A 25,713-nucleotide genomic window follows, 5' to 3' on the forward strand; every position below is an offset into this window, starting at 1 on the left:
TTTTTGTTGCAACGACATTAAGTCCATCATGAAAAGACCATGTTGCCCCTCCTGTGCGAATGCTCAGCAGCTAAAAATACCATGGAAAAACATCTACAAATAAATAAATGAGACAAAAATATATATAATACCCCCTCTGTCCCAAAATAACTGTCATTTTGGGTTTTTGTGTCGCAAGTTTGACTAGATTTACAGAAAATACATGAAACATTTGTATCTCCAAATAAGTTTGTTAAAAAACTAGATTTAAACATATTTCCGATGATACTAATTATATATCATAAGTATTAATATTTTTTAATATATATTTAGTCAAAGTTGTTTATCGGAAAGTGAGAACAACAATTATTTTAGGACGGAGAGATTATGTAGCAACATGCATCAACTTGAACACACAACAAGCCTAAAAAACGCACAAGAGGGGTAAGATGGTCTTTTTGACTTGGACTTAACGCTGTTACATAAAAAAAAAAGTGATGAGAGTGAATTATGGGAAAAAGATGAACTGACTGAGAGATAGGGAGCCTTTTAAGTTCCAATGTCATTAAACTTTATCGTGGTTTTCATTCTTCGTTGCCTCTTACAATGCCCCAAAGCGATTAGGGCCTTGTTTGATTTAAAAAATTACAAAATAGACACGGCATGCGCCACAAGATTCGATGTGACGGGAAAACTGAATTTTTTACAAAAATTTTTAAACTAAACAAGGCCTAGGTCGACAGTCCATAGCCACTGCCAGGCCCAGGCGTATGTTTGTTTCTAATCTAAAGAGACCTTGATGGCGCGTGTTTTGTGTACACATATATGGCGCTCCAGGCGAGACGAGACTCCGACTCCAACAACGACGTGTCGTCGTTTGACACCAGGGGTGTACAACGAACTTTGACGTATTCTCACCGTATTCGATCGTATGAAGACTTGTTCTCGTCGTGCGCGGAACACCCAGCCAAATTAAACTGAGCCGCGAACGTACCAGAGAGAGCGTGCGCAATGCATGTGCTCCGTTCCACTTCCACCCCGTGCGTCTGCGCATGGCATGCAATTGGCAAGTGTGAAGCGAATGGAGCCGCTAGCTGGAGCTGCAGAGGCCCTGCAAGGCTGGGCTGCAGCTGGAGAGACAGGGACATGTAGTATGTCGTCCGAGGTTCAGCGCCCGACGGTTCAGAGCTGTTGCCGTCGTGATCGTGAATCGACTGATCCTCTGGACTTTTCGAAGGAAGAAGTTACTGGCTGTAGCTGCACCTGCACGGAGGATATTGGGGTCCTTGCCCATTGCTTGGATCATGCTGCGCCATCGCTTAATTCATTTCAACCCTAGCCGTCCGATTGTTGATGCAATGGCAGTCGTTCTCCAACTCTCTCTCTCTCTCTCTTTCTCTGATGAATAACAGAGAGGATATTGACTTCTTGAGCGATAGCAGTTTCGTGAAGTTTTTGTCTTTAAAAAGTCAAAAGCAGAAAGGATCTTGGGCCACGCAATGAGTAGTCTCCGTCCCTTGGCATATTCTGTGCGAAGCTGATTGAGTTATCCTGTGATAAACTAAAGACCTAATCAACGATGCAAATAAACTCGCCATTTGCTGAACTTTGTGAGCCATTGTTTTCTCCCATGCTTCCTTCCCCTTTTGCAAATCTATCGCGGTCGGCCATGATAACCTAAAAAAAACCACGTCTTATAGGCAATTAAAAACAAGGTTTATAATAAGTCAGACGATGCATGAGGCGATCGAGGAAGGGCAAGGAATATGCCATTTCCACGAGGACGCCTGATTGCATTGGCTTGCACGAGGACGCGATCGAGCAGATGGAGACAGATCGAGAAGATCGAAGAACGAACACAGCAATGGCCGGATGCATGTTTAATCCTGGCCGCTCTCTCTCACACTCTACGGCCCTGACAATGCGTTCTCGAGTCAGATTTGGCCTCCCTTTCGCTGGCCGCCGTCCGTTTCTCCCGCGATTCCTTCGGTTTTTCCCTATGGCAACCAGTGGCTAGCACATGCCGACATCTCGATTCGCATAGCTGCTGGCTAGGTTACTTGTTCGTGATCCTCCTCTCCTCATAGGTCAAGAACTCCGTCCCTGACGCACACGTACGTACGCACCCCACACACGAGTGTTTAAACTGTTTATATATATTCATTTTTTTGGACAAGTCGTCGTTGCATACTTAACTGAGGATTATCGCAAGCTTTGCACTGAAGATGCTGCAAGTTTGCCAAATGTAGTTTGGTTAGAACCGTTGACGTAAAAAAAACTAATCAGTCACACGTTCCAACTAACTGCCCATGCTGTTATCTCTAATAACAAAAGAACTCGGTAGTCAGCTGGTTGACATGTTCAGATTGAAAATGGTAGTACACACAGAGATGTCACAGTCACCTCTGAATCAGCCGCCGTCCGTCGTTAAAAAAGAACACCGGGAATTCCACTTCGATCGGCAGCTTTAACAGTAGAGCGGAATTTTATAACTATGTAGCATGGCTACATATATATATATATACAGAATTCTCCTGCTTAATTTGGTAGAGTACTCCAGAAAGACATGAGCGGAAAAGCTGAGAACCCAGCTGCCGTCTATAGAGAAAGATACTAGTTTTGGTGGCCGGCAGTTAGTCGCGAAGAGTTCTCCACCGGAGACGAGGAATCTCCCCGCGCCGCGGGCCTATAAATTCAGCGCGGCGCTCGGCCCCATCGCCACCACCAAAGCCGCAGCCCGCAGGTAGCCCACCATCAAAGCCTGCCTGTCCGAGCAACAACGAAGCAGAAGCAGAAGGTGCCGGCGCCGCCGCCTATAAACAACAGTGCAGGCCGAGCCACTCTTCCAGCTTCCAAGTTCCAACGACCAGAGCAGAGCAGAGCAAGCAACGCCGGCCGGCCGCCCACCACCACCTCGAGGTCTCCAGCAATCCAATGGGTTCACGCGGCGGCGGCAGTATCGGCGGCAAGGCGGCCGCGTCGTCGTCGTCGTCGGCGTCGCTGCGGCGCGTGTGGGCGTGCCTTGCCCTGTGCCTGCTCCTGCTCCTGTCTCGCTGCTCGCCATGCGACGGCCGCAAGCTGCTGCTGGCGGAGGGCAAGGTGATGTACTTGGAGGGTGACCTGGTGCTCAGAGTGCCACCGCCACCGAGCGTCGTCGGCGGCGAGGATCCCGCGGCGTCGGCGGTCCCGGCGGTGCCGAGGGCGTTCGCGGCCACTGGCAGGGCCGCGCGGTTGATGCGGTCGGTGCCCAGCCCTGGCGTCGGGCACTAGCGACTAGCCTCAGTTCACTGCCTGGTACGGTGGTGCTCTCGAAGAACACCAGTGTGCAGCCGTGCCGAGGACTCGATCCGGCGCGATTTCTTTCGTTTCGCTACTGGCTACTGCTACTTGTACGGTTTTTTTTTCTTCCAGTTGTTGAGATAAAACAAAGCACGCCAATGACACATGCATCGAAAATGTTGAAAGAGTCGAATAAGGTGTGTACGTGCTTGTGCATGGACAAGCTGAAAACAGTGTAAAAAGTTCATGCCTGTAACTGTAAAAAAGTGTGACGCCGATGCAATAGATAACGCTGCTGCGACGACGTCGGTGTCAGAGCTCCCCTGTCGTGCCAGTTGCACCGGTCAGGTGTTCGGTAGCGTTATGCTCGGCAAATTGCCATCGACGGCTCGTCGCTTCGCTTTGATGTGTCGACCGCTAGCTCAGCGACGGTGCCCACCTTTTTGGCGTTGTTTTGGCACGGTGTGCTAAAAAAAATTGGTGTCTTGTTCCTGAGGGAATAAATACGTGCTATACTGCAGCACTCCCACTGTACAGGTGGAGACAATACACGATCAGGACAGGCCATATAACGTCGCCGGCCGTGCGCATCACATCCGCTGCATTACGGTGGTGCGATGGCTCGGCTCAGGCGGTGAACACCGTGCTGGCAACAATATAATGACCTAGTGAGACCATAAGGGCAACCACGATGTTAAGAACAAAATAATTCTGTATTTAATATTGCAACAGTAATACACCTCTTGCACCAGCAGCTCAAGGAGCTGTTTGAAGCTGTTTTATGATAAAAAAGGGGTAAAATAATACAAACGAACATGTGGAAAGTGCTATGGATTTTATTCGAAAGTTAGAAGTTTACCTGTAATTGGAGTAATGTTAAGAAAGATGTGGAAAAATTTTATGGATTTTATTCGAAAGTTAGGAGTACTTTCACTAGTGGTTACTATGATAATATGATCTGAAAGGAGGATGCGAAGGACCAACCTAATAATATAGAATCCTTAAAGCAGGAAGGATGCGAAGGACCAACCCAATAATATAGAATCCTTAAAGCAGGGTCTACCTTTTTCTTCGATAACATCCTACACCTACATAGGTACCTCAGACCCACACCTTTCAAGGACTATGCCTTTGAGCTTCCTTCAAGACGAGCAGGCATAGCACAACAAGGTAGGGCCCACTAGCCCGCCACGCTAGTCTTGGCCGCCACGGTGGCCGTCTTTGTGCGGACTAGTACATGTGGCGCAACCAAGTAGTTTTAGTACTAATCTTACTGATGCAACCAAATAGACTAGTTTATCAGCCGAATCTACCAACAATTCAGCAGTGTTTTTCTCTCACAATAAATCAGCCAATATTACTTTCTACCATGTCTTATCAGCCAAACAAACAAGATTTAATATAAAAAAACCTTTTCAAACCAGGTTAATATTAAAATATTGATTAAAAAATCTCATTTAGCTCGTGAACCTTGTTCTGCTACCATCGAGGGTATAAAAGGAGCCACCCCAATTGAACTGGGGCAGGCAGACCCTGACTCTCAATGTCCCATTCGATAGGATCGATGTGATGACCTTCTGTATATCGCATAAATGGTAAAAAAAAATTGACACGTATAAAAAGATTGACATAGGAGTATAGCTGTTATTAAGACAAATAGTTGTAACGCACGACATATGAGCCTTCAAATTTATTCATAGTGGACCAAAACAGTAGGCCATTTTCTGTTTTCTTTGGACTATACACTTCACTCGTTGGGAAGATATCTACTGAAACACAGCTATATGTCTACGGGGATCGTACAATATATACAGTGGTATCATCTTCTCGAAATGAGATACGGTATATACAGTTGTATCCAGAGCTCACGACGGGGGACGTCAGAACTCAAAACCCCCGTTCAATTGAACAGATAAAGAAGGCCTTGCCATGTTGTCAAGGGGTGTCTCCAAGGTGATTACTAGTCCCGAACTGCCGACCTGGCCATTCCATTTGGATCGCCCAAGCTGCCAAAGCACCATTCAATGCCTCGGTTAGCGGTAAGGCGTGCACAGTGCAATTTGATTACATGCAACTTATACATGAGAAGAGCTGGAGTGCTTACAGAGAGAGATGTGAATGCTGAGGGATGTCGTGAGCAAGAGAAACCACACATTACGCTGAGTTCGTCTTTCAAAGAGTGGACAAACTCGGTGCGTATTCCAGGATCACTTCCTCCGAAAGTGGGGCAAACACTGGTGCATGTACTTCGGTTAATAAGCTCGGAAGTGTGCAACTAAAATAAACTTGAAAAGAAGGGATTGATACAATGGCATGAGCATCGAGCACCACCCATATTTGTACTCATTTAAAGAAGGCCAAAAAGTAAAATGACATGAGCAAGATCAATGAACATGCTCTTAGGTTGTATTCTATGGTAGAATGTAGTATATCTGCCAAAGCTTTCCTAACCAACAAAAATATTTACAAGACTGGATCCAACAAAAGATGTCACTGTATTGTGACTAACAGCAGGCCACATTTTTACTAAGCTACTCAGAATAACCTCATTTATCTTGAAAAGCAAAAGCTAAGTATAACACTGAGCAAGTGCTTATATTTATCTACCTGATTTGAATGCTGGGCCTCACCATAAGGCCAGACCTCTTCCATGCTACAGCTTGTGCAACTCCAAGTGAAACGGAATTGTCAGGCCACTGAAACGTTGGAGTGAACCTAGTACCTTGTTTGTTCTTCAAAAGAAATGGAGTAGAAATAAGAAGGGGCAGGTGAAGTAATTAGGAACAGATCTCAAGAGGATTAAGTGATGCTAGTATGCTACAGGTAGCATGCTTACGCATATACTAACCTTGAAAGAGAAGCTCACTCTTGTATCACCAGGACACTTTCCATGTGCTTGGAGTAACCCGCCAAATAAAGGGATTAAACCACTTGCTGTTATCCCCTCACCAGCAACATACGTCAATTGTCCATTTGGAAATTGTACATCCATGAAGGACTGAAACAAATAGCCAAGCAAAGAGCATTAAACAGCAGAAATATGTCATACTGCAGTGGTAAAATGATGCAATCTGTACTTCTACAAAAGGGCATGCCACACAAATTATAGGTCCTGCACAGTAATTCTATAAAACTCTAGTTTGAGGTCCCAATTTTCCTGCAAGCAGCTAATGGGGACAATCCTATAAAAACAATATGATAGGAATCATGTATCCTTTGGTAGCATGATGGCAAAATTAAACATGAAAGCTTGTTAACCAGCCAACTAGGCACCGGCTGCCCAGTTATCCAGCCAATACTCTTATCATATGGAGTGACAATTTGCAAATATCATTCAATCGCATTGTTAATTTGCTAGACACAAAAGACTGAATTTTGATAGCAACCAGAAATTCAGTAAAAAAAATGTGTAGAACCAATAGGATAAAATGGCGCATTGAGAGACAGGTAAAAGGCATATACACTTACACAAGCTACAGGGTTGAGGCACATCATTGACATCAGCATCCATTTTCTATGCTTTGACCAGATAGCTGGGCATAGGGAGTGCATTCCATTCTGCAACACGTGCATGAATTTCAATATGGACATGTAATAAAAGAACAGCGGAAAAACAAAAATAAACAACAAAAGTTTGAATATCAATCTGTATAATGTTCAAAAACAAGATAAAATATTTAGCTGGGAAATGCAAGTCTTCCATAGAGCTACTTGAGCATTGGAGTGCAAAAACATAAATAACTGTGAATCGAAGTGAACGATTCGCCCGAGAGCATTCTCTAATACTTAATTATACGCTATCACTTGTATGTATTAACTATCCTTCGAACCAAGAACAAGTTCCATCTGCGATAGATTTTCTATGACCATAAACTACATGCTAAACTTTAAAACTGCCATGGTGTATAGAAAACAATCAAATAGGTTGCTAGTCTTCACAAATCACAATATAAGTGATGTAACTATATAATTTGAATGGACAAATACATAAGACGAAATAACATCAAGCCTAAAGAAAGAGGGGAGAAGTACCTTGCGATCATAACCATACCAAAGAAGGTGTTGCTTTGATAGATGAACGGGCAAAAGAAGCGTGGAGTCTCGAACGAACAGTAAAGGCCCCAGTTGAACAAGGAAAAGAGGTGAACTATCATTTCCAGAATTTAAATTGCCACGCGATGACTCTAACCTCCAAAGGTCTCCTCGTGCAACTACTGAACTCTCGAAGTCATTGTGCCTGGTGTTGTAAGTTGCTGAGATATTTACAGTGCCCTGTGCCAGCATCAATACAAGAGTTATGAGTTATGCCGTAGATCAGGATTAAAAACTCCATTTAATACCCATACGACTAGCAGAAGATAAGAAAGAAGTTTTTGATACAGCAACAGCATAATTGAACTGCAGGTAGTGCTAATTACAACCAACTATTAACATAAAGGGCCCATAACAGATACATTAGATGAGTGAGAGCTATTTACAGCACCTAAATCAACTATATAGCCAAAGCATCATATTCTTAAGCATAGTTAAGCTCACCAAAATGTTTCAGAACATAACAGTCTAGGTTATCCTGTGACAGAAATGTGCAAGTTCATCGTGAATTCGATTGATCATACAAACCTTAGCCTTCTCAAAGTTCTCCAATGTCCCAATTTCGCAATCAAATCCGTCTTCCTCCTCATCCAGTCCATCGTCGCCCATGGCCCCAACCGCACCCGCACTAGCTGCAGTGGCACTTCCAGTGGCCGCAGCAGCAGCGGCCGCTGCCACTTCGAGGGACCCTATGTCTACAGCCCTTTCCAAAGGGACGTTGGTGGACGCAACCGTCCTCACAGCGAGAGCAACCTCCCCCTCGTCCACTGCCACCACGGTCGGCGGCTGTGCGGCTTCCCATTTCAGGAACGGCACAGGCACAGGCACAGGCACCGGCACCAGGCGCGCGAGCTGCTGAACCGCCGCACCGAGCTCGGACCCGGCCTGCCCGAGCCTGCCGCCGATCTCGACGAGCGACGAGACGGCGACGGCGGGGAGGTCCACGGCCCCGGCCGCGCGGCGCACCCCGCCGACGAAGGGGACAACGGGGAGGTCGATGTCGAAGGGGATGACGATCTTGGGCGGCAACAGCGCCGGCGGCGACCACGGGGGCAGCTGCGGCGGGTGCGCGTGGAGGAGCAGCCCCGAGAAGCCCTGCGCGAGGCGGTCCGCCAGGTCCTGCCCGTGCCGCTGCACGCCCACCCACGACGCCTCCAGCGAGATCTCCATGCTTCCTATCCGATTCCGATTCGATGGGAGGAGCCCCCCGAGCCCGTAGGCTTCGAGGGGAATGGGGGATGTGGAGAGGAGGAAGAAGCGGGTTTAGTGGTGGTGGTGGACTGGTGGTGGTGGGTGATCGGGAGGAGGCGCTGCGACGGCGATAACGTCTTGCTTGTCCCCGACGAGACGACGTGGATGGATGGACGGCTGGATATTATTGGACGTCGGCACGCTGTGGGACCTACATGTTCACTTCTGTGGCGGGACTGCGGGAGCACGTGAGGACATGTCACGCGTGCGATGGGAGATGGTTTGAGCAACTCCGGTTGAAATAGACATCTCTCTTCAATCTTCTTGAGCGTATGTGAGGCAACATGAATAGTTTGACGAGTTTGAACTGCTTCAACTAAGGGCATGTTTGATATAGTAGTTGTTGTGAGCTATATTTTTTTTTGTCAAACATTTATTTCTAAAACAGCTTCATGAGTAAAGTTGTTTTTTCTCTCCTCTCACAAAGACATGAGTTGGAATAAAGCTAAAAAAAAAGTAGCTTATTGCAGCTTTTTCTCTCATTTCTCTCTCTCAACTATGCATGAAGTAGTTGGTGAATCTATTTTACCAAACACTTTTTCCAAAACAGGTCAGCTTCATCTAGAAAGTTGCTCGTAAAACAGGTCAGCTTCATCTAAAAAACAGTTTTACTAAATAAAATTGAGTTGTGCCAAACAAGCCCTAACTCAACACCGAGTGCTATGATAAAAAAAACTTCGGGCGACACTTAGATTTGATAGTATCAAAGCTTGTCTTTTAGTTGGGATGGCTAAAAAAATTAAAGCTGTTCACATAGTCTAAGGTCATCGAAATTAAGGTTAAAAAGTTATTATATTCTCATATCGTGACGTGTGTTATTTTATCTACGTAAGCTATGCAGAAGTTTGTGAAAATTCCTCAACATTTTTAGGTTTTTTAGATTAAGTAGATAGATGTTTACTCTGAAGACTAGTTTCATAAAATTGCAAAAGTTTCACAAACTTTTGCCGAAGTTTTTTTTGTTGCAACAATTTGTTTTCCTGCAAGAGGCATACTCCTCTTTTCACTCCAAAGGGTTGATGGCTTTGTGCATTAACTGGAGACATCAGAGAGGCCTCGTGAGCACTGTCCAAACCACTATTTGTGAAGTTTGTATGATTTATGAGAAATGTAGAGAGTTGGTTTGAAAGGTTTAGGTTGCAACAATCATATTGGAACTTTATAGGAATCAATTCAGTTGAATAGGAAAAACACAGAAAACAGGATAAAATTCTACATCCAAAGGGGAGCCTAGTGGTTGAGAGCAAAAGTGAGCAATCAAATCCTTAAACACTTATGGGCTTCGTGAAGCATACGTTGTTCTTAGAGCAAATCTCGTAAGCGAAAATACTAGAGACAAACTTTAAGTGCACATCTTGATAGTTAGATTGTATATATTTATCTAGTGTCGTCTTGGGCCAAAAGACACTTTAGTGACCTAACTCACCCCTTCCTCTCTTAGATCGTATTGAAGTCTCCTTTTGCTTTCAACCTTCTTGTTTTTGACTGAAGTCAGAAAAGAAACCTCAGCGTTTCAGATTTTAAAATTTATAATTTTCAAACAACTCCAGATTTTGATACATAGATCATAAGTTATGCTAGTTCTTGTGCGTATCAGCTATCCTTTGTCTTTATTTTTTGGACTAACAATCTAAGATCAGCCATGTCCTTTTTGTTCAACTCCATGTTTGCACGTGTTAGTGAAGTTTGAAAATACGGTCCACGTTTTTTTAGTGAACTCGACATTGACTCCAGAAAAAAGTTGCTTCCAGAATCTTGGGTTTCTATATTTTTCCATGACAAAATTTACAAAAAAGAAAATTCTATTGTCCCATCATCCCATGCCCAACTTTATCTAGCTGGAGAGTCATACTACTTGATATATAGTGGAATGTTTGTTCCTCACCCAAATATGCCATGCATTAGTCAAGCAAAAATTTAGCACTAGCTAATATTTAACCAAATTGATGACTATACATGGTACTCCCTTCATACGGGTAAAGAACACGGTCTCTGAAGTCTAACTTTGAGTTCTTGTTTTTATAAAAATATTTATAAAAAATTGATACATATATATTTTTATGAAAGTATTTCTTAAGACAAATCTATTCATATAGTTTTCACATTTCTAAACTCAATAACTTAAAACTTATTCATGATTTATATTTTCAATGTTTGATCTAAATTTTGTTTAAAACAACTTTCTTTACGGGTATGGAGAGAGTACGGTTTCGGCTAACTTTAACCACCAACCAAATGAAGATCAATGTTGATGAAAGTAGCTAAAATTTAGCACGTACGTACGTCATCGTTTAGCACACATGGTTGACCAAACAAACACACCCTGCCCAAGTGCCCAATGATCTTTTACCGTCACATGTTTAGTCATGTGCACCGTAAAAAGGTCTCATGCCTTTTGCATTCAAAAAAAAGGACACCGTACCGTATGTGCGTGATACGTTGATGTGTACTCAAGCCGTATGGATCTACAAAGCCAAAAATTATTACATACTACTACTAGTAGTGTTGTTCTATGTGATGCCTAAAGTTGAGCATGCAGCCCGCGGGCCAAAGGCACGGCCCAAAGCACGGTCATTTGGCCCGGCCCGAGCACGGCACGGCCCGATCCTAACTGGGTCCGGGCCGGCCCGAAGCACGTTGCGGGCCGTGCTTGGGCCGACCCCTCGGCCCGCTGCACGGCACGGCACGGCACGCTTTTAACAGCAGATACGGTGTCGGCACGGTATAATGAAATTTGTGAAACTTGAAGTATCAGGTTCTATGACTTGTGAAACTTGTGACTTTTGGCAAGTAAAATATGATCTGAGAGTATATTGTGTTATGTGAATTGTGAAGTATTAATGTATGTGACTTGAATGTAATGTATTTATGCTTTGTTAAATTCTGTATTAAATTTGGTGTTTTTCATATATTGGGCCATGGGCCGGCCCGAAGCACTATTGGGCCTCGTGCCTTTCGGGCCGGCCCGGCACGAAAATCGGCCCACGGGCCGTGCCTGGGCCGTCAGGCAGGCACGATGGGCTGTGCAGGCACAGCCCGGTGGCACGCGGGCCATACGGGCCCGTGCCCTTTCGGGACGTGCCTAGCACGGGCCCGTGCCGGGCCGTGCCGGGCCGGCCCGTTGCTCATCTCTAGTGATGCCTTTGGGATTATATTACCACAGGCATTTCTTTTCGCTTGTTATTTTGAAACGGATGACAAAATGCAGGTACTATACGGCCGGTTTTATATTTGTTACTACTACTACTGCCCATCACACACGTGTATATATATAGGCCTTGTTTAGATCACTCTAAAATTCGAAAACTTTTCAAGATTTCTCGTCACATCAAATCTTGTGACACATACATAGAGCACTAAATATATACGAAAATAAAAACTAATTGCATAATTTATCTATATTTTACAAGACGAATTTTTTGAGTCTAGTTAGTCTATAGTTAGATAATAACTATCAAGTACAAACGAAAATGCTACGGTGTCAAGATCCAAAAACTTTTCATATCTAAACAAAGACCATAGTGAGAAGTGAGAAACAGACTCTTGCATTGCGTCACGAGTTTAAACCAACCGTTGAGTGTTCATACGACATGCCACCGCGCGCCGCCCTTCTAGATTACCGGTAGTACTTACTACTCCTTCCTATACGTCGCAGGTAGGTAGACACGCGGACGCGGCAGAGTAGGCACAAGTTGCAGAATTAATCTAGAAGACGAACTACTAGGTAATCTCCCGTGCAGATAACATAAAGAAGAAACCCCCTGATAGCCTGATTATGCATGCCATCACAAGTCAAATGCTCATGCATCTAGATTCTAGAAGAAACAATGATAGGAACCCCCAGAAACAACACTCAGCAACAACCTGAACTGAGCCGGAGTCAGCTCCGCTCCTTCCGCGCGGTGAGCCGGTGACACCATTGCTGACGTTTTTCAGCGGCTCGCTCCGATCCATCGCACGCGCGCACAGGGATTACTATTGCCATGCTTTCTCAGTCACAGGTGGTTCATTCTTGGGGACAAAGTTAAGGAAGAAGATTAGAAGAATAAGAAGGCGCCGATATAGGGAGAAGGGAACTGTTGACACGCAAAAATGTCCCGGCATGGAAACTGGTTGCACCATCAAATTCATGGCATACAAGAGACGTGCTAGAGGATATTTGGCACAACACAACTCGAAGCACAAAGGCCTTGTTGCAAAATGAACGTTGTAGCAATTTTTGTTTATATTTGACAAATATTGTCTAATAATGGACTAATAGACTCAAAAAATTCGTCTCGTAAATTATAAACAAACTGTGTAATTAGTTACTTTTTATTTATATTTAATGCTCCATGCATATGTCACAAGATTCAATCTAATGAGAAATTTTGAAAAGTTTTGTAAAATTTTTGAGAGTAAACAAATGTAGAAGAAGATGACGCTGCCTTGCCGAAAGTACTGTTCGTTTGGCTGATAAGCTATAGTAGAAAATATTGTTGGCTGATTTATTGTGAAAAAAAAACACTGTTGAATGGTTGTTAAATTCGGCTAATAAACTCAAACGAACGAGCTCGCCCGATTGCCCTGTTGCTAGGCCAGCCACAATGCCTGGCCCTAGTGAAACCCTCTTTTCTCTAGAGTCCGAACCGATTTGTGTCTAAATTTGTTTTTTATCTATTTTGACGTGAGAAACTTAGAGAACGCGTTTTGGTAACGTTTTTCAGTGGCTCGCTCCATCTCACAGGATTATTGTCATGCTTATCAGTCTCAGTTGGTTCATTCTTGGGGACAAAAAGTGAAGGAAGAATAATAATAAGAAGGGATGGCACCCGCGGCGCAGACACAGGGGACGAAGCGTCCAGGCCGGGCCGTCGCCGTTGTGCGAGTGCGATGGAGCGAGCCGCTGGAAAACGTCAGCTATGGTGTCATCTCCCGTGCGTGCGTGCGCTCGTAGCCATAGCCACTCGCTTGGTGATCCACGATCCTCTTTTTTTCCACGGCGCACGGCCGGCAGTCCGGCACCGGCGCACCGCTGAAAAGTCTCGCTCGCCTGCATGCCGAGACCGAGCTCACATTCACATCCTGCCCGCGATGACCCGACGGGCGACTTGCCCGGAAAAAAAAAGGCGTACGTCTCGCTCGCCTGCCCCTGCCCCTGCCCCTGCCCCTGCCAGTAATTCGGGCATTCGGCTCGCTCTCCGCAGTTCAGCTTCAGCTTCTTGGCAGCTCCGTGTTCCAGCCGACGCGCATGCCGCAGGTGGGGGCGTTGGAAGATTCCAACCGGCTCCTGGCTGGAGCTGACCGACGTCACTGGAGACCGACGGTCTCCGGCGATATCGCGCGACGACGTGGCGCCGTGCCGCCCTGAGTGGAACCTGTCTCTACGTTCTCCAAGTCAGGGAATGGAATGGAAGGGTCGGAGCACATGCGCACACACCACACTGCAGGAGGTCGAGAGAGATCCCGCCGCCCTGTTGCTGCCCGTTCCACTCATGCAGACGACCGACCTGGCGACCGGTCCGGTCCGGTCCGGCCAACAGCTACCGAAAGCTGGCTCGCTGCTGGTGCCTGGTGCTGACCGAGACCGAACCTCATGCTTTGCCCGTGCGCGCGCGCTGGCTGGCTGCCTGGGTGGCGGCGAACTTTGACGACGGCCCGTCCGGCCGCCCGACCGGTTTCCCCCTTCTGGAAGCAACGCATTGGCAAAGGGGGCCCATGGAGCGGCCAACGCATTGGTCAGTCAAATCTCAAGCGCCCCATGCAACGACCAGCCGCCGATGCGCGCGCGCCCGGGATGCGCTGCGCGCGCGGGCGCCACCGAGAGCGAGCTCAGCCCCGTGTCCAGGCGTCCACGTCCGCGTCGTCGTCCGAGTCCCTGGTGGCCGCCGCGCACCCGGACACACAACCCAACCCCCCGTTATAAGACCGCCGCGCGACGGCGCACGCCACCCCGATCCCCCCTCGATTCATCGGCCCCTTGGCTCTGCCGCCGTGCCGCGTGCGTCTGAGCTGATGCGAGCTAGCCGAACCGGGCCAAATCCTAGCAAGTTGCCGCGGTCTCGTGCCCGCGCGCGCCAACCGGGCAGCCTTCCGTGACCTCCCTTTCCCTTCGGTAGCAGCTGCAGCTCTTATCTTCGTCGTCGGCGGCGGCGGCCCGATTCCAGCGAAAGGCGGAGGAGTAACTAAAATAACTACTTAGGTGAGTGTGAGTCGACGCTGCTTCTCTTTTATATTCTTCTTATTTTAAAATGGGAAGAAAAATTCCTCTCTACTCGAAAACTCGTGCTTGATTCTTACTTAGAATCCTGACTGGAGCTGGACCCGAACCAATCGGCCGCTGTGCCTAGTTTCTTTTTTAGTAATTTATTTAAGGCAAACTTTATTGGTTCACATAAATGGTTACATCTGCCTAGTTGGTTGTTAGTAATTTGCATCTCAGATTCCTTCTTCGCTTCTACGGCTGCGGTTGGTTACCTGTTCGCCCGTACTCACCGATCGACGCGTCTGTATCTACGTGTGTTCTTGCAGCACCGGCGGAAAGTCGCCGTCGTCGGGGGCAGCTTGGCGAGAATTTTCCGCTACAGTTTCAGTGCGAACCTGGCGCCGAGGGACCTGACGACGCCCAGTCCATTCTGGTGGGTAAGAGTAAGACGGAGTTGGGAAGCGGCGTTGAGACCCAGTGAATTCCTGCACACGCGCATCATTAGTCGGTGAGCGCGAGGGAGAGAAAGAGGAGTTGGAGGGACGCCGGACGGCATGGAGGGTTGCAACTCGCACGGCGGTGGCGGCGGCGGAGGAGGAGGAGGAGGAGGAGGAGGGTCGAGCTCGCCGCCGCCGTTCCTCATCAAGACCTACGAGATGGTGGAGGACCCGGCGACGAACCACGTGGTGTCGTGGGGACCCGGCGGCGCCAGCTTCGTGGTGTGGAACCCGCCGGACTTCTCGCGGGACCTGCTGCCCAAGTACTTCAAGCACAACAACTTCTCCAGCTTCATCAGGCAGCTCAACACATACGTGAGTCACTCTAGTCTCTAATCCGTGTATGTGTGGCCCATTTCTTCGTCACAAATTTTGCTGTGAAGAGATGTTGCTGTTGCGCGTCTATGTTCACCATTTCCTATATCCGTATCTGCTTTAGACGATGTGTATTTTTTTTTTCCTTCGCAGTTTTTGCATGTTTAGTTGGCACCAAACACGTGCTTCGAATTTCAGTGCTGGAAACAAAATCCGTACTGTGAACGGTCATGATGTGGCATGGCATTCAATTCAAGGTGTTTTCATGTTTTTTTGCACGGAATTCTGTATGCTCTGTTTCTAGTTCTGCAAGAAACCCATGTTTTCCATTTATTTTCTCATCATCCTCTCCTCTTGTTTCCCGGTGCTCGAGCTTGGTTGACGGAATGCTCCATGACTTCGCCGTGGTTCTGGTTCGGAACTGCTATTGCAAGTCAGCATGCAATTTTCCATGCTTCATCCGAACAAAATGTTTTTTTTTAAAAAAGAACTAAAATGCTTTTCTCTTTCCCCTTCCGTCCTTGTACACATGTTCATGTCACTGTCAAGGCAATGCCAAGACTGCCTGGTACCAAGTTAGCAAATTCATCATTTTTACCATGGAATCGTAAGCTCTGAAATGACAAATCTTTTTAAATTTAACAGTTGGTCCCTCATGGTATCTGTCTGTATCTTCACTTTCTGCTTGCTAACTTCATTTTCCCTTTTTCAGGGTTTCCGAAAGATCGATCCAGAGAGATGGGAGTTTGCCAACGACGACTTCATACGGGGACACACGCACCTTCTGAAGAACATCCACCGGCGCAAACCGGTGCACAGCCACTCGCTGCAGACGCAGGTGAACGGGCCATTAGCGGAGTCCGAGAGGCGCGAGCTTGAGGACGAGATCAACAGGCTCAAGTACGAGAAGAGCCTGCTGCTGGCAGATCTCCAGAGGCAGAACCAGCAGCGGTGCGGGATCAGCTGGCAGATGCAGTCGCTGGAGAGCAGGCTGGTGGCGATGGAGGAGCGCCAGAGGCACATCGTGGCGTCCCTGTGTGACATCCTGCAGAGACACGGGGTTGTTCCGGGCTCGACGACGACGACGCTGGAGATGGAGACGCCGGCGGACCACTTCAGCAAGAAGAGGAGGGTGCCGAAGTTCGGTTTCTTCGTCGACGCCGACGAACCCAAGGTGGAAGAACAGCAGGTGCCGTCGTTCCTGCAGACGGTGGGAGGAGTAGTAGCAGAGACACCAGGCATGTCTCCGATCCGCCTTTTGAATGATGAGCCGTTTGAGAAGATGGAGCTGGCCTTGGTGTCGCTGGAGAATTTCTTCCAGAGGGCAACCCATTCGCCTGCTGCCAATGACATTGACATGTACGCTGGTGGTGCTGCTGAACCACCCAGCCCTGCTCTGAGTCTCGGGGAGATGTTCTCAGTCTCAGCACCAATGGATACCAGTATCAATCTGCAGTCATCAGCTCGCCACTGCCAGAATCCCTTTGCTTCCACCTCAGGGCAAGACCAGTCGTCATCTCCATTGGCACAAGCAGAACCTCCGAGCTACGACGCCCGGAGCCCGATCCTGCCATTGGCACAGCTCCATGAATATGCCCCTAGGGCAGCTGAAGTCGATATGAACTCTGACACCACAACTGGCGACACTTCACAAGATGAGACCACCAGTGAAACTGAAGGTTCCCATTTGCCGGCCAAGGCGAACGATATATTCTGGGAGCAGTTTCTCAAAGACGAAGAGGGTAAAATAGAAGCAAAGGAAGATGTGAAGACTGCCGTAGACCGCAGCTGTCGTCGTCTACAGGACAATGTTGATCAGATCACTGAGCAGATGGGGCAGCTCGATTCAGCTGAGAACGGCTCTTATGCACCCCAGACTTACTGATATCACAACATCGGTGCTGACCCATGTAGTCCATTTGTAAAGCTACAGCGCTGTACATTATAGACTAGTTTACGCCACCTTAGTTCCTTAAATGCCCGGATAGTATAGCTAGCTAAGTCTTTTCTAGCATTTCCTACTGTAAAAGGTAAAATTATCTGCTGACCCATGTACATTGTGTCCTTGTTCTGAAGTCGATTATGTAGAGCTAGAGGAGCACAGATTCAGTTATTTGCAGTCCTTAAGCTCTTCCGTTGCTGTGCTTGAGTGTGTACCCCTTTCTGATAAATCCTATCGGATGCATCTTATAATACCTAAGGTCATATTTAGTTGAAGGTGTTAAAATTTAACAGATACTGTAGTATTTTTGTTTTATTTAGAAAGTAGTGTCTAATCATGGACTAATTAGACTCAAAAGATTCGTCTCTTAAATTATTCTCTAACTGTATTTTTAGTTTCGTAAATAATCTATATTTAATACTCCATGTATGTGTCCAAACATTTAATGTGATAGAAGTTAAAGTTTAACTCCCTCAACCAAATAGGGCCTAAAACAGTTATCTGATGAATGTGCACCTCCTGTGACATCTAATTATTGTCTCTCCTGTTATGTCAGAGCTGACACTGGTACGTCAACGGGAAAACTTTCTTTTCAATTTTCAATGGGACATTTCAGTCTGGGTATCATGCTAGCAAGATCACCTTATAAAGGGATAACATGTCCAAGGAGACCAAAAATTTCTCGCATCATCTAATTGAGGAAGTAGCCTGGGGCTCGCCTGTGGCCTCTTGTTTAGGACCTTTGGTGACAACCGTCTAGGCAAACCAGGACCTGCCTCTAATGTTTACATACTCCAGAAAATATAATCTACTGGAGGATAAACATATGTTCATTATGTACATCTCAAATGTAACTTTAAACTCCAGTGGGTGCATCAAGGATTGTGCTTGGGAAGCCAATCATGTCAGGTTCAAAGAACTCTCAGCTGAGTTAGAAAGGCGGAACACAAGTCCAGAAAGAGGAGCTGTGGTCCACTGACCCTTTGCAGGTCAAGAAGGTACTTCTCATCCCTCGTCTTGTAAAGCTGCAGTCAGTGGAAGTATATTAGAATTGAGTGCATTTTTCAAGTAGACTTTATGCAACAAAAAGGGACATCTAGTATGAAATGAAAGAACAATTATGGAATATGTTAATTTGAATCCCAAATATACTTGGTCCTAAGGGATTGTGAATATTGTAGCAATTCATAAAAATAACCTGGCATGCAAATGTAATCCTAACAAAGTTAAGTTCGCTGCATAAACATAGCACATAAAGAAGTCAAGCTCATATGTTAACGAGTTATGCACAGTGTCAATCATAGTCTGCACAGTGAATGTTCTAATCAAGACTATGTTACATGATATATTTATTTAAGTGCGCATGATTAAGATTCCAAATGCTACCTGAATCTCAAACTTCACTATAGGGGTTGATTTCGCCATGAGATCATCAGTTTCAATTATAGCAGACTCCGCACTAAAGCCATCACTGCTATGCATCATACTCTCCAGGCAGCCAGGACTCCATCTGCATTTCATGTTGTAGTGTCCAATCTTCTTCCAGTAAACATTCAGTTCTTGCAGAGCTTTAAGCACTTCACTGATTATTTCTCGTGGATGTGCTCGAGACTGTTAGACAATTACAGATATATGAACCAGAATAATTCAGGAAAGACATAATAAGATTAAGATGTACTTAGCATGAAAATTACCTGAAGACCAAGGGCCCATTTCCTTTCAGCTGCAAAATGCTGCCTCAAGCCAGACCCCGGAGATTCTGTAAACCCATGCTGCCGAAGTTCAGTTGCTGAAGTTGGTGTTTCAGCGATTACTTGAGAGAAAGATGAGTCCTAGAGATCACAAAAGCAAGACAGAATATTAGCAAGAAATTTATAGCATCACAAGTACTGAACAGCTCACAATCAACATCTGGAAATACAAGACAAAAGAAAAAACACACTCACCATAGATTCTTGAAACTCAGATCCAAGATAACCACTGGTTGTACGAAGCCTATTGTCGAAGAGTAAATAATAGGCAACTGTTGCCTGCACAGCCAAACTGTGTCATGATACCATAAAACAACCAAAAGAAACAGAGAGTAAAACAGATACCTCATTCTGCAATCTGTTTTGCACAGATTCAATTAGCTGATTCTTGTCAAAACCCATCTTGATAACATCATTAAGAGTTTCCTCATCGAGCTACAAAATTCAAAACAATGTCAAATCATTTGCTGAAGTAGAAAAGGCAGAATAAGGATTTTACAGAATAGCATCATCCATAAAAGCAGATGATTCTAAAAGTTTGAAGGAAACAAATACACGTCGTCAAGTTGATGCACAGACAATATCATTATACCTTTTTAACTTGTTGAGCAGTATCTGGAGGCGGCACAGCCAAATAGCGTGGAAGTCGAATCTTGAACCACACATGTTCACGGATTTCACGTATTGTAATCCTTTTCATCGGATCAACAACCAGCATTCTGGGAATCAAGTCCCTCGCTGAAGGTGACAAGTGACTAGGAAGGGTATATATTCCACCCTACAATTAGATATAAGAATTTACTGAGCATATTAAAATAAAATATAAAGGAATCCTTTTTTCAGGTAAATCAATGAGGCAATAGCTACCTTTATTTTCTTGAAAAGGTTTGGAATATTCTCATCATCAAAAGGGAGAGTACCACAAAGAAGAGCATAAAGAATAACGCCACAGCTCCAGACATCAACTTCAGGACCAGCATATAGTTTACCAGATATGACCTAAGAAAATAAGGAAGAATCATGTCATAGCAAGTTATATAGGTAAATGGGACCATGAAGAATGCTAATTGTAAATCTTGCTAGATGTATACCTCGGGTGCTGCATAATTCGGGCTACCACAACTCGTCTTAAGAAAGTGACCATCACGCATAACATTACTTAAGCCAAAATCAGCAATCTTAACATTGCATTTTGAATCCAAAAGAAGATTCTCTGGCTTTAAATCACGGTGAACAACCATGTTCCTATGGCAATATTCAACACCAGATATGATCTGCATAAAAAGTCAATAAGAAGAAAATTATCGAACTAAGCTCAATGAACCAAATAAACACAGCTAGTCAATTTATTGATCGCAGATATGACAGAAGCATGATGGTGAACAGATTTCAAATATTTATCTGCTCACAAAACAGCTTATGCCAGCCATACTACAGTTCAAACCAGGGATTACAATGCATTATGCAATCTTTGGAATGAACATAGAAATATGCAAGAAAGACACCTGCTGAAAAAAGCGACGGGCTTCTTCTTCGTGTAGTCTTCCCTTCTCAACGATGTAATCAAACAACTCTCCAGATTTAACATACTCCATGACAACATAAATATCAGCAGGTGTATCTATCACCTCATAAAGGCGTATGATATGAGGATGCATAAATAATCTCAGTATCTTGATTTCTCTCTTCACTGCAGGTACATAATTAGAGAGAATTAAGTTGAGCAGTTGATCATAAGAGAAAAATTGCAAGACATAATAAGGAACTTTGCTGCGTGTCTATACTCTATACATCATGTGCAAAGCTGAACCACAGACCAAAGTTCTGAACAGAAGGAATAAGCACAGACCTTTCTCTTCCATTTCCATGCTTCTGATCTTCCTGCGATTGAGGATCTTGATTGCCACCTTATGGCCAGTCAATATATGTTCCGCGATCTTCACTTTACCGAACGACCCAATTCCCAGGGTTTTGCCAATTCGGTAACCGCTCAATGGGTTGGCATCTCTTCCAGTCCCCTCCATCATGTACCTGAATCACAACCAAAGCATATCATACTAGTTTGAGGGCAAAAGGGGGGAAAAAACGTGAGCTAAAAACCATGCGCACTCGTGAGTATGGAAATCTACTATGCACTAATACCATTCGAAGGTTGGACCTAGACGATCGAAACAAGTAATACCGATTCAGGCTAAGCAGACATACAGCACGCCTCAATTTAACTACGCGGAGAGGCGGGGGAGTCGAACCAGAATCCCGTTGCCAATTCCTCAACCTATTTTCAGAAACTATTCGAACCGATTAGCCTGTAGAAAACGAAGCTGAAGCGCCCCAGCCCCAACCCCAACCCCTGCACTGCTGCACAGGCACACCGCGCGCCCGAACCTCTACCGCGCCATCCCACGACGCGCGAGGTCCCGGATCTGGCGGAGCTAGCCGGCGCCACGAAATCCCTCTCCGCTAGCAACGGGACACGAGTCACAGAGCCCAGCTTCTTCACGGCTCAAACACCCAGCCAGACGCGCATCCCAATTGGCAGGCTCGGAGGACAAAGAGACAGGCAAAGGCAAGCGCGGAGAGTTGAGGCGATGGGGGCGTGCGTACCTCGCTGCCGGGGAGACGCCGCGAGCTGGGTCCCGCCCGCCGGAGCAGGCGGCGGAGGCGCGGCTCGCGGCGGATACGAGGCCGGGGAGGGGGGGCGGGGGGAGCTCGGGAGAGAAGCCCAGCGGAGGAGAGGCGGAATGCGCCTGACACACGAGTGACGCGAGAGAGAGAAAGGTGGGGTGGGGGGGAGAGAAAAGCGAGGCTCACATGGGACCTACCGCGGTGGCGGGCCTCGAGGGCGTCGTGTGATCGTGTCCGCTCGCGGCGCGCGGAGATTCGTGCGTGCGCGGGGGACCCGGGCGAGCGATCCGGCACGTCGACTCCGGGCCCCGGACGGACGGGAGGCCGGGAGAGGGGGACGGTTTGGCGTTTTCGGGCGTTTCGGTGGGCGCGTGGGATTGGCCGTGCCCGCGGCACTAATTTGGCAGGTGGATCTCTCGCGGTGTCCTCTAGTACTATGCCTACGTGACGCGCGCTCAGACCGGGCTCTTCACCTGATGCATCAGCATCACTTCTGCCTCGCGACTGCGCATCACAACGACACGACGCTCTACTCCTCCTGGTCGGTTGGTAGTACAGTATGTATGGGCAAACAACGAGATGGAGGGCCTGTGTTGTGTATTTGATGAACATTGTAAAGATAATCTGGTTTAGCGTTAATATAGTCATAAATATCCATGTTTATACCTGATTTAAATACGGAATGCTAAATGGATATATTTGAATTCGTTTTATATGATAATTAGCTATCCAATTCTAGGTCCGTATTTGAAACAATGTGAATTTTTTCAATATTGCTTGTATCCATGAAAAACAATAGGGGTGTGCGTGACGTTCAATGGCGGAGCTTCTCAAGGCCAATAGGGGCCATGGCCACACCCTAAACTTGTGTAAACTTCAGTATTTGCAGCCATTATGGCTTCATGAAACTAAAGATTAGCCTTGTCTTTAATGATTGGCTCCTGTTGGATTTAGGTCCAAGTTTTGCCACTTTGTGCGTTCATAGAGCGCAAAGTCTAACGCACAGGCGATCACTACGCATCAAGTGTGTCATGCGGGCCAACCTACTAGTCCTTGCCCCGCCGCACTGAAGGGGAAAGAAGAAGAAGAAGAAGAAGATACTGGCGGTAGGGTTCCAGCGTGAGGAAATTCATCTTCGACGGCTTTAGAAGGGATGGGGGGTCGTGACACGGCGGGGGCGAGGCGGTGGGGGCGTTGCACACCGACGTAGAAAGGGACAGTGGTTGGGCGAGGTAAGCGCGGAGCTCACCAGCGCCTTGTGATTACAGGGAGGGCAAGGTCGAGGGTCGAGTGGCGCGGTGAGACGGTGGGCCGCTGGTGGCGGAAGTTGAGGGTGGGGGCAAGGGTGAGGATGCCACGGCCAGTGCACTGCCTTATGTTTAGGGGAGGGTGGGGGCGAGAGGCGGTGAAGCGCCCCTGATAAACCAGGAACTCAAATGTGATACAATACTAGTCCCAGGAGGCTAGTAACACATTTATTACATCAGATAAGTTTCAGCGCAGTAGTCTCGGTAAGCGTGGACAAGGAAGGCACGCTATAATAATAAGACACCAAAATACAATATAGGTCCAAAGGACCCAGAAACAAACGATATCACAATCGAACATCTGATGAGTCCCAATGCCACAGGCTTAGTTGGGTGCAGACACGACCTTACTCGAACGCCACTTCGAGATCGAAGTCCGAATCTTCCTCTGTTTAATAAAGCAAGGGTGAGTACAAAGTACTCAGCAAATCCAACCTTTACCCTACGGAAGGGGATAACAATATATATGCATATGGATAAATCAAGGATGAGGCTTAGTTTTATTTGCATAAAGCTATCTTTTTACACATGCAAGGTTTCATTTCACAAATACTGTTGTAAAAGACCTCTTTTTCCACATATGATAGTATTTCTAAAAAAATGGGGGTTTGATCATAATTTTAAGTGTTGTTGAACCCTTGTTCCCACAACACAATGACAGTCTACCATTTATTTCCAAAATCACACTCTCTCACATGCTTTCACTCATCCCAACCGATCTAGTTGTTGAAACCAAACCATAACCCGTTCGAGACCGCGGACACGGCTATCCAGATAGATTTACACTCTGCAGAGGTTGTACACTTTTCCCACAAGTAGGATACCATAACTTACACCGTCGTGCAAGCACAGATCCATCAAAGTCATTACCCTCCATAGCTAAGTAATGGCGCTCACCACGGGAACACTAAGGCCACATCTCATGATACGACAATAATTCACAAAGCTCTTTTCATACAATTCCACAATTTCACATACATCACTTAGTGTCCCGTTGCACACCTGCCTCCAGGTGATTGCCATACTAACTAGAGGGATTTAGACTAAGCCTTTCCCATGCAAGGCGAGTGGTTGTACGATAAATGAGTTAGGCAAGATGAATCATCAACTCAGTCCTTAATCAAGACAAGGCGGATATCTTCACGCTTAACCTCGCAAGGTATAAGCCACAACACCAAGGCATCCTCAAAAGAGATCCCATCCGCCCCATCTCCATAGTAATCACATCTATAACTTGTTCATTAACCCTTTCATAATACCCACAATTTATTTTCACCACTCACACCTTTTACTTTTAAAATTATTATATTTGAAAAATATAGCGATGAGTATCCAGGATGAGTAACAAGTCCTAAGCATACTAAATAATAATATTTCTGTTATAGCATATTATTTGTTCCTAGGTTCAAACAAGACAGTTACCGGATGATTTCAATTCAAGGATGGCTATTCAACAGGTTTTAACTAAGCAACGAAAATACTTCGTACATATATCGTACATGCAATATTTAAAACGGCTTCTACGGGTTGTGTTTAAAAATAGGATCAATATGCATCAAAGGGGATCGGTTGGACTTGCCTCCGTCGGCGTCCTCGGCAAACTCCTGCTGACAGTCCGGGTCCTCGGCGTCAAACTCGCGGTACTCGTTTCCAACGTTCTCGTTTTCCGGCTCGTTCACTCCGTCAGCTAAAATACGCGACGAACGACACAGACAACAGGCACAGATAAATAATCATATAAATTCAAATGAGCTCCAAAAATCATGAAATTAATATGGGAGGTAGGTCATGATTTTAGATGAATTTAGGAAAAAGAATTATTAAAATCAGAGTTAGCATGTGGCATTTGTGAAATGGCCGGACTTTAATCATGCGAAAAAAGCTAACGATGATTAAGAAATACATGCTTCACGAGATGAATTTTGGCTGGTAGTGCATGTTGCATGCATGCATGTACTATTTGGAGTTAATGCTTATGGCCCACACATGCATGGTTAGAGAGAAATTAGCAGGGGTCCTTAGAGCTCTTCTGTATGTCATGGTTCTATTCGTGGAGTTCTTGACAGTGAATCGGTACAGACAAATACAAGGAAAAATACAGAAAAATACTACAGAAAGACAGAGAAGAGCAAGGAGATGCTCATGAGCTGCTCACCTCGTCTTGCGACGACAGTCGAGCTCGGCTTATGCGTATGGCTGTATACGGTATACGCGAAGTGAGAGCGAGTGAGCGAGTGGGTGAACGTGTTTCTCGGGTGGTGAGAGTGAGCACCCGAGGCTGGCTTTTTATAGGCCAAAGCGCTCAGCTGCGTGCCATTAAAAATGCTACTGTAGCGCATGGTCGGTGACTAATTTCATGCGAAGGACGATGTCCCATTTGCATGCACGTTGCAAGCAAATGGACGGTGCCTAATCACCGTGTCCTTGCATGCAGGTGCATGCAAATGGTCGGTGCATGCTCGTCCTGCATGCATGCATGAGATATATATTC

The 25,713-nt window shown here is 46.1% G+C and overlaps 3 protein-coding genes across 3 annotated transcripts; 1 reads left to right on the top strand and 2 right to left on the bottom strand.

Moving 5' to 3' along the window:
- On the bottom strand, positions 4,877-8,561 carry LOC110430331. The gene is made up of 7 exons (XM_021447884.1): positions 7,879-8,561; positions 7,291-7,530; positions 6,727-6,816; positions 6,107-6,256; positions 5,866-5,990; positions 5,363-5,492; positions 4,877-5,264 (listed from the first exon to the last, which is right to left on the bottom strand). The coding sequence occupies exons 1-7, from the start codon at positions 8,518-8,520 to the stop codon at positions 5,139-5,141; spliced, it is 1,503 nt and encodes a 500-aa protein (XP_021303559.1). The 5' UTR covers positions 8,521-8,561; the 3' UTR covers positions 4,877-5,138.
- LOC8084440 (heat stress transcription factor A-4d) lies at positions 14,405-17,814 on the top strand. The gene is made up of 3 exons (XM_002440076.2): positions 14,405-14,782; positions 15,112-15,597; positions 16,310-17,814. Exons 2-3 carry the CDS (start codon positions 15,340-15,342, stop codon positions 17,480-17,482), a joined length of 1,431 nt encoding a protein of 476 aa, XP_002440121.1. The 5' UTR covers positions 14,405-14,782; positions 15,112-15,339; the 3' UTR covers positions 17,483-17,814.
- Positions 18,112-22,064, bottom strand: LOC8084441 (serine/threonine protein kinase OSK1). Its single transcript, XM_002441384.2, has 11 exons — positions 21,895-22,064; positions 21,140-21,321; positions 20,796-20,980; positions 20,382-20,564; positions 20,158-20,289; positions 19,883-20,068; positions 19,636-19,725; positions 19,486-19,569; positions 19,234-19,371; positions 18,926-19,150; positions 18,112-18,564 (listed from the first exon to the last, which is right to left on the bottom strand). The coding sequence occupies exons 2-11, from the start codon at positions 21,315-21,317 to the stop codon at positions 18,451-18,453; spliced, it is 1,515 nt and encodes a 504-aa protein (XP_002441429.1). The 5' UTR covers positions 21,318-21,321; positions 21,895-22,064; the 3' UTR covers positions 18,112-18,450.

The sequence above is a fragment of the Sorghum bicolor genome, chromosome 9 (assembly GCF_000003195.3).
Source record: "Sorghum bicolor cultivar BTx623 chromosome 9, Sorghum_bicolor_NCBIv3, whole genome shotgun sequence".
NCBI classification, from domain to species: Eukaryota; Viridiplantae; Streptophyta; class Magnoliopsida; order Poales; family Poaceae; genus Sorghum; species Sorghum bicolor.

What these genes read in the sequence shown, in the direction of transcription:
- LOC110430331 (XM_021447884.1), bottom strand. Translation starts at nt 8,520, where the DNA reads ATGGAGATCTCGCTGGAGGCGTCGTGGGTGGGCGTGCAGCGGCACGGG. An exon ending in GGTATGGTTATGATCGCAAG is followed by an intron (nt 6,817 to 7,290) that starts GTACTTCTCCCC and finishes CACGTGTTGCAG; the next exon opens with AATGGAATGCACTCCCTATG. An exon ending in GAGTGAGCTTCTCTTTCAAG is followed by an intron (nt 5,991 to 6,106) that starts GTTAGTATATGC and finishes TTTCTTTTGAAG; the next exon opens with AACAAACAAGGTACTAGGTT.
- LOC8084440 (XM_002440076.2), top strand. Translation starts at nt 15,340, where the DNA reads ATGGAGGGTTGCAACTCGCACGGCGGTGGCGGCGGCGGAGGAGGAGGA. An exon ending in TCAGGCAGCTCAACACATAC is followed by an intron (nt 15,598 to 16,309) that starts GTGAGTCACTCT and finishes TCCCTTTTTCAG; the next exon opens with GGTTTCCGAAAGATCGATCC.
- LOC8084441 (XM_002441384.2), bottom strand. Translation starts at nt 21,317, where the DNA reads ATGATGGAGGGGACTGGAAGAGATGCCAACCCATTGAGCGGTTACCGA. An exon ending in AAAACAGATTGCAGAATGAG is followed by an intron (nt 19,570 to 19,635) that starts GTATCTGTTTTA and finishes TTGGCTGTGCAG; the next exon opens with GCAACAGTTGCCTATTATTT. An exon ending in AATGGGCCCTTGGTCTTCAG is followed by an intron (nt 19,151 to 19,233) that starts GTAATTTTCATG and finishes ATTGTCTAACAG; the next exon opens with TCTCGAGCACATCCACGAGA.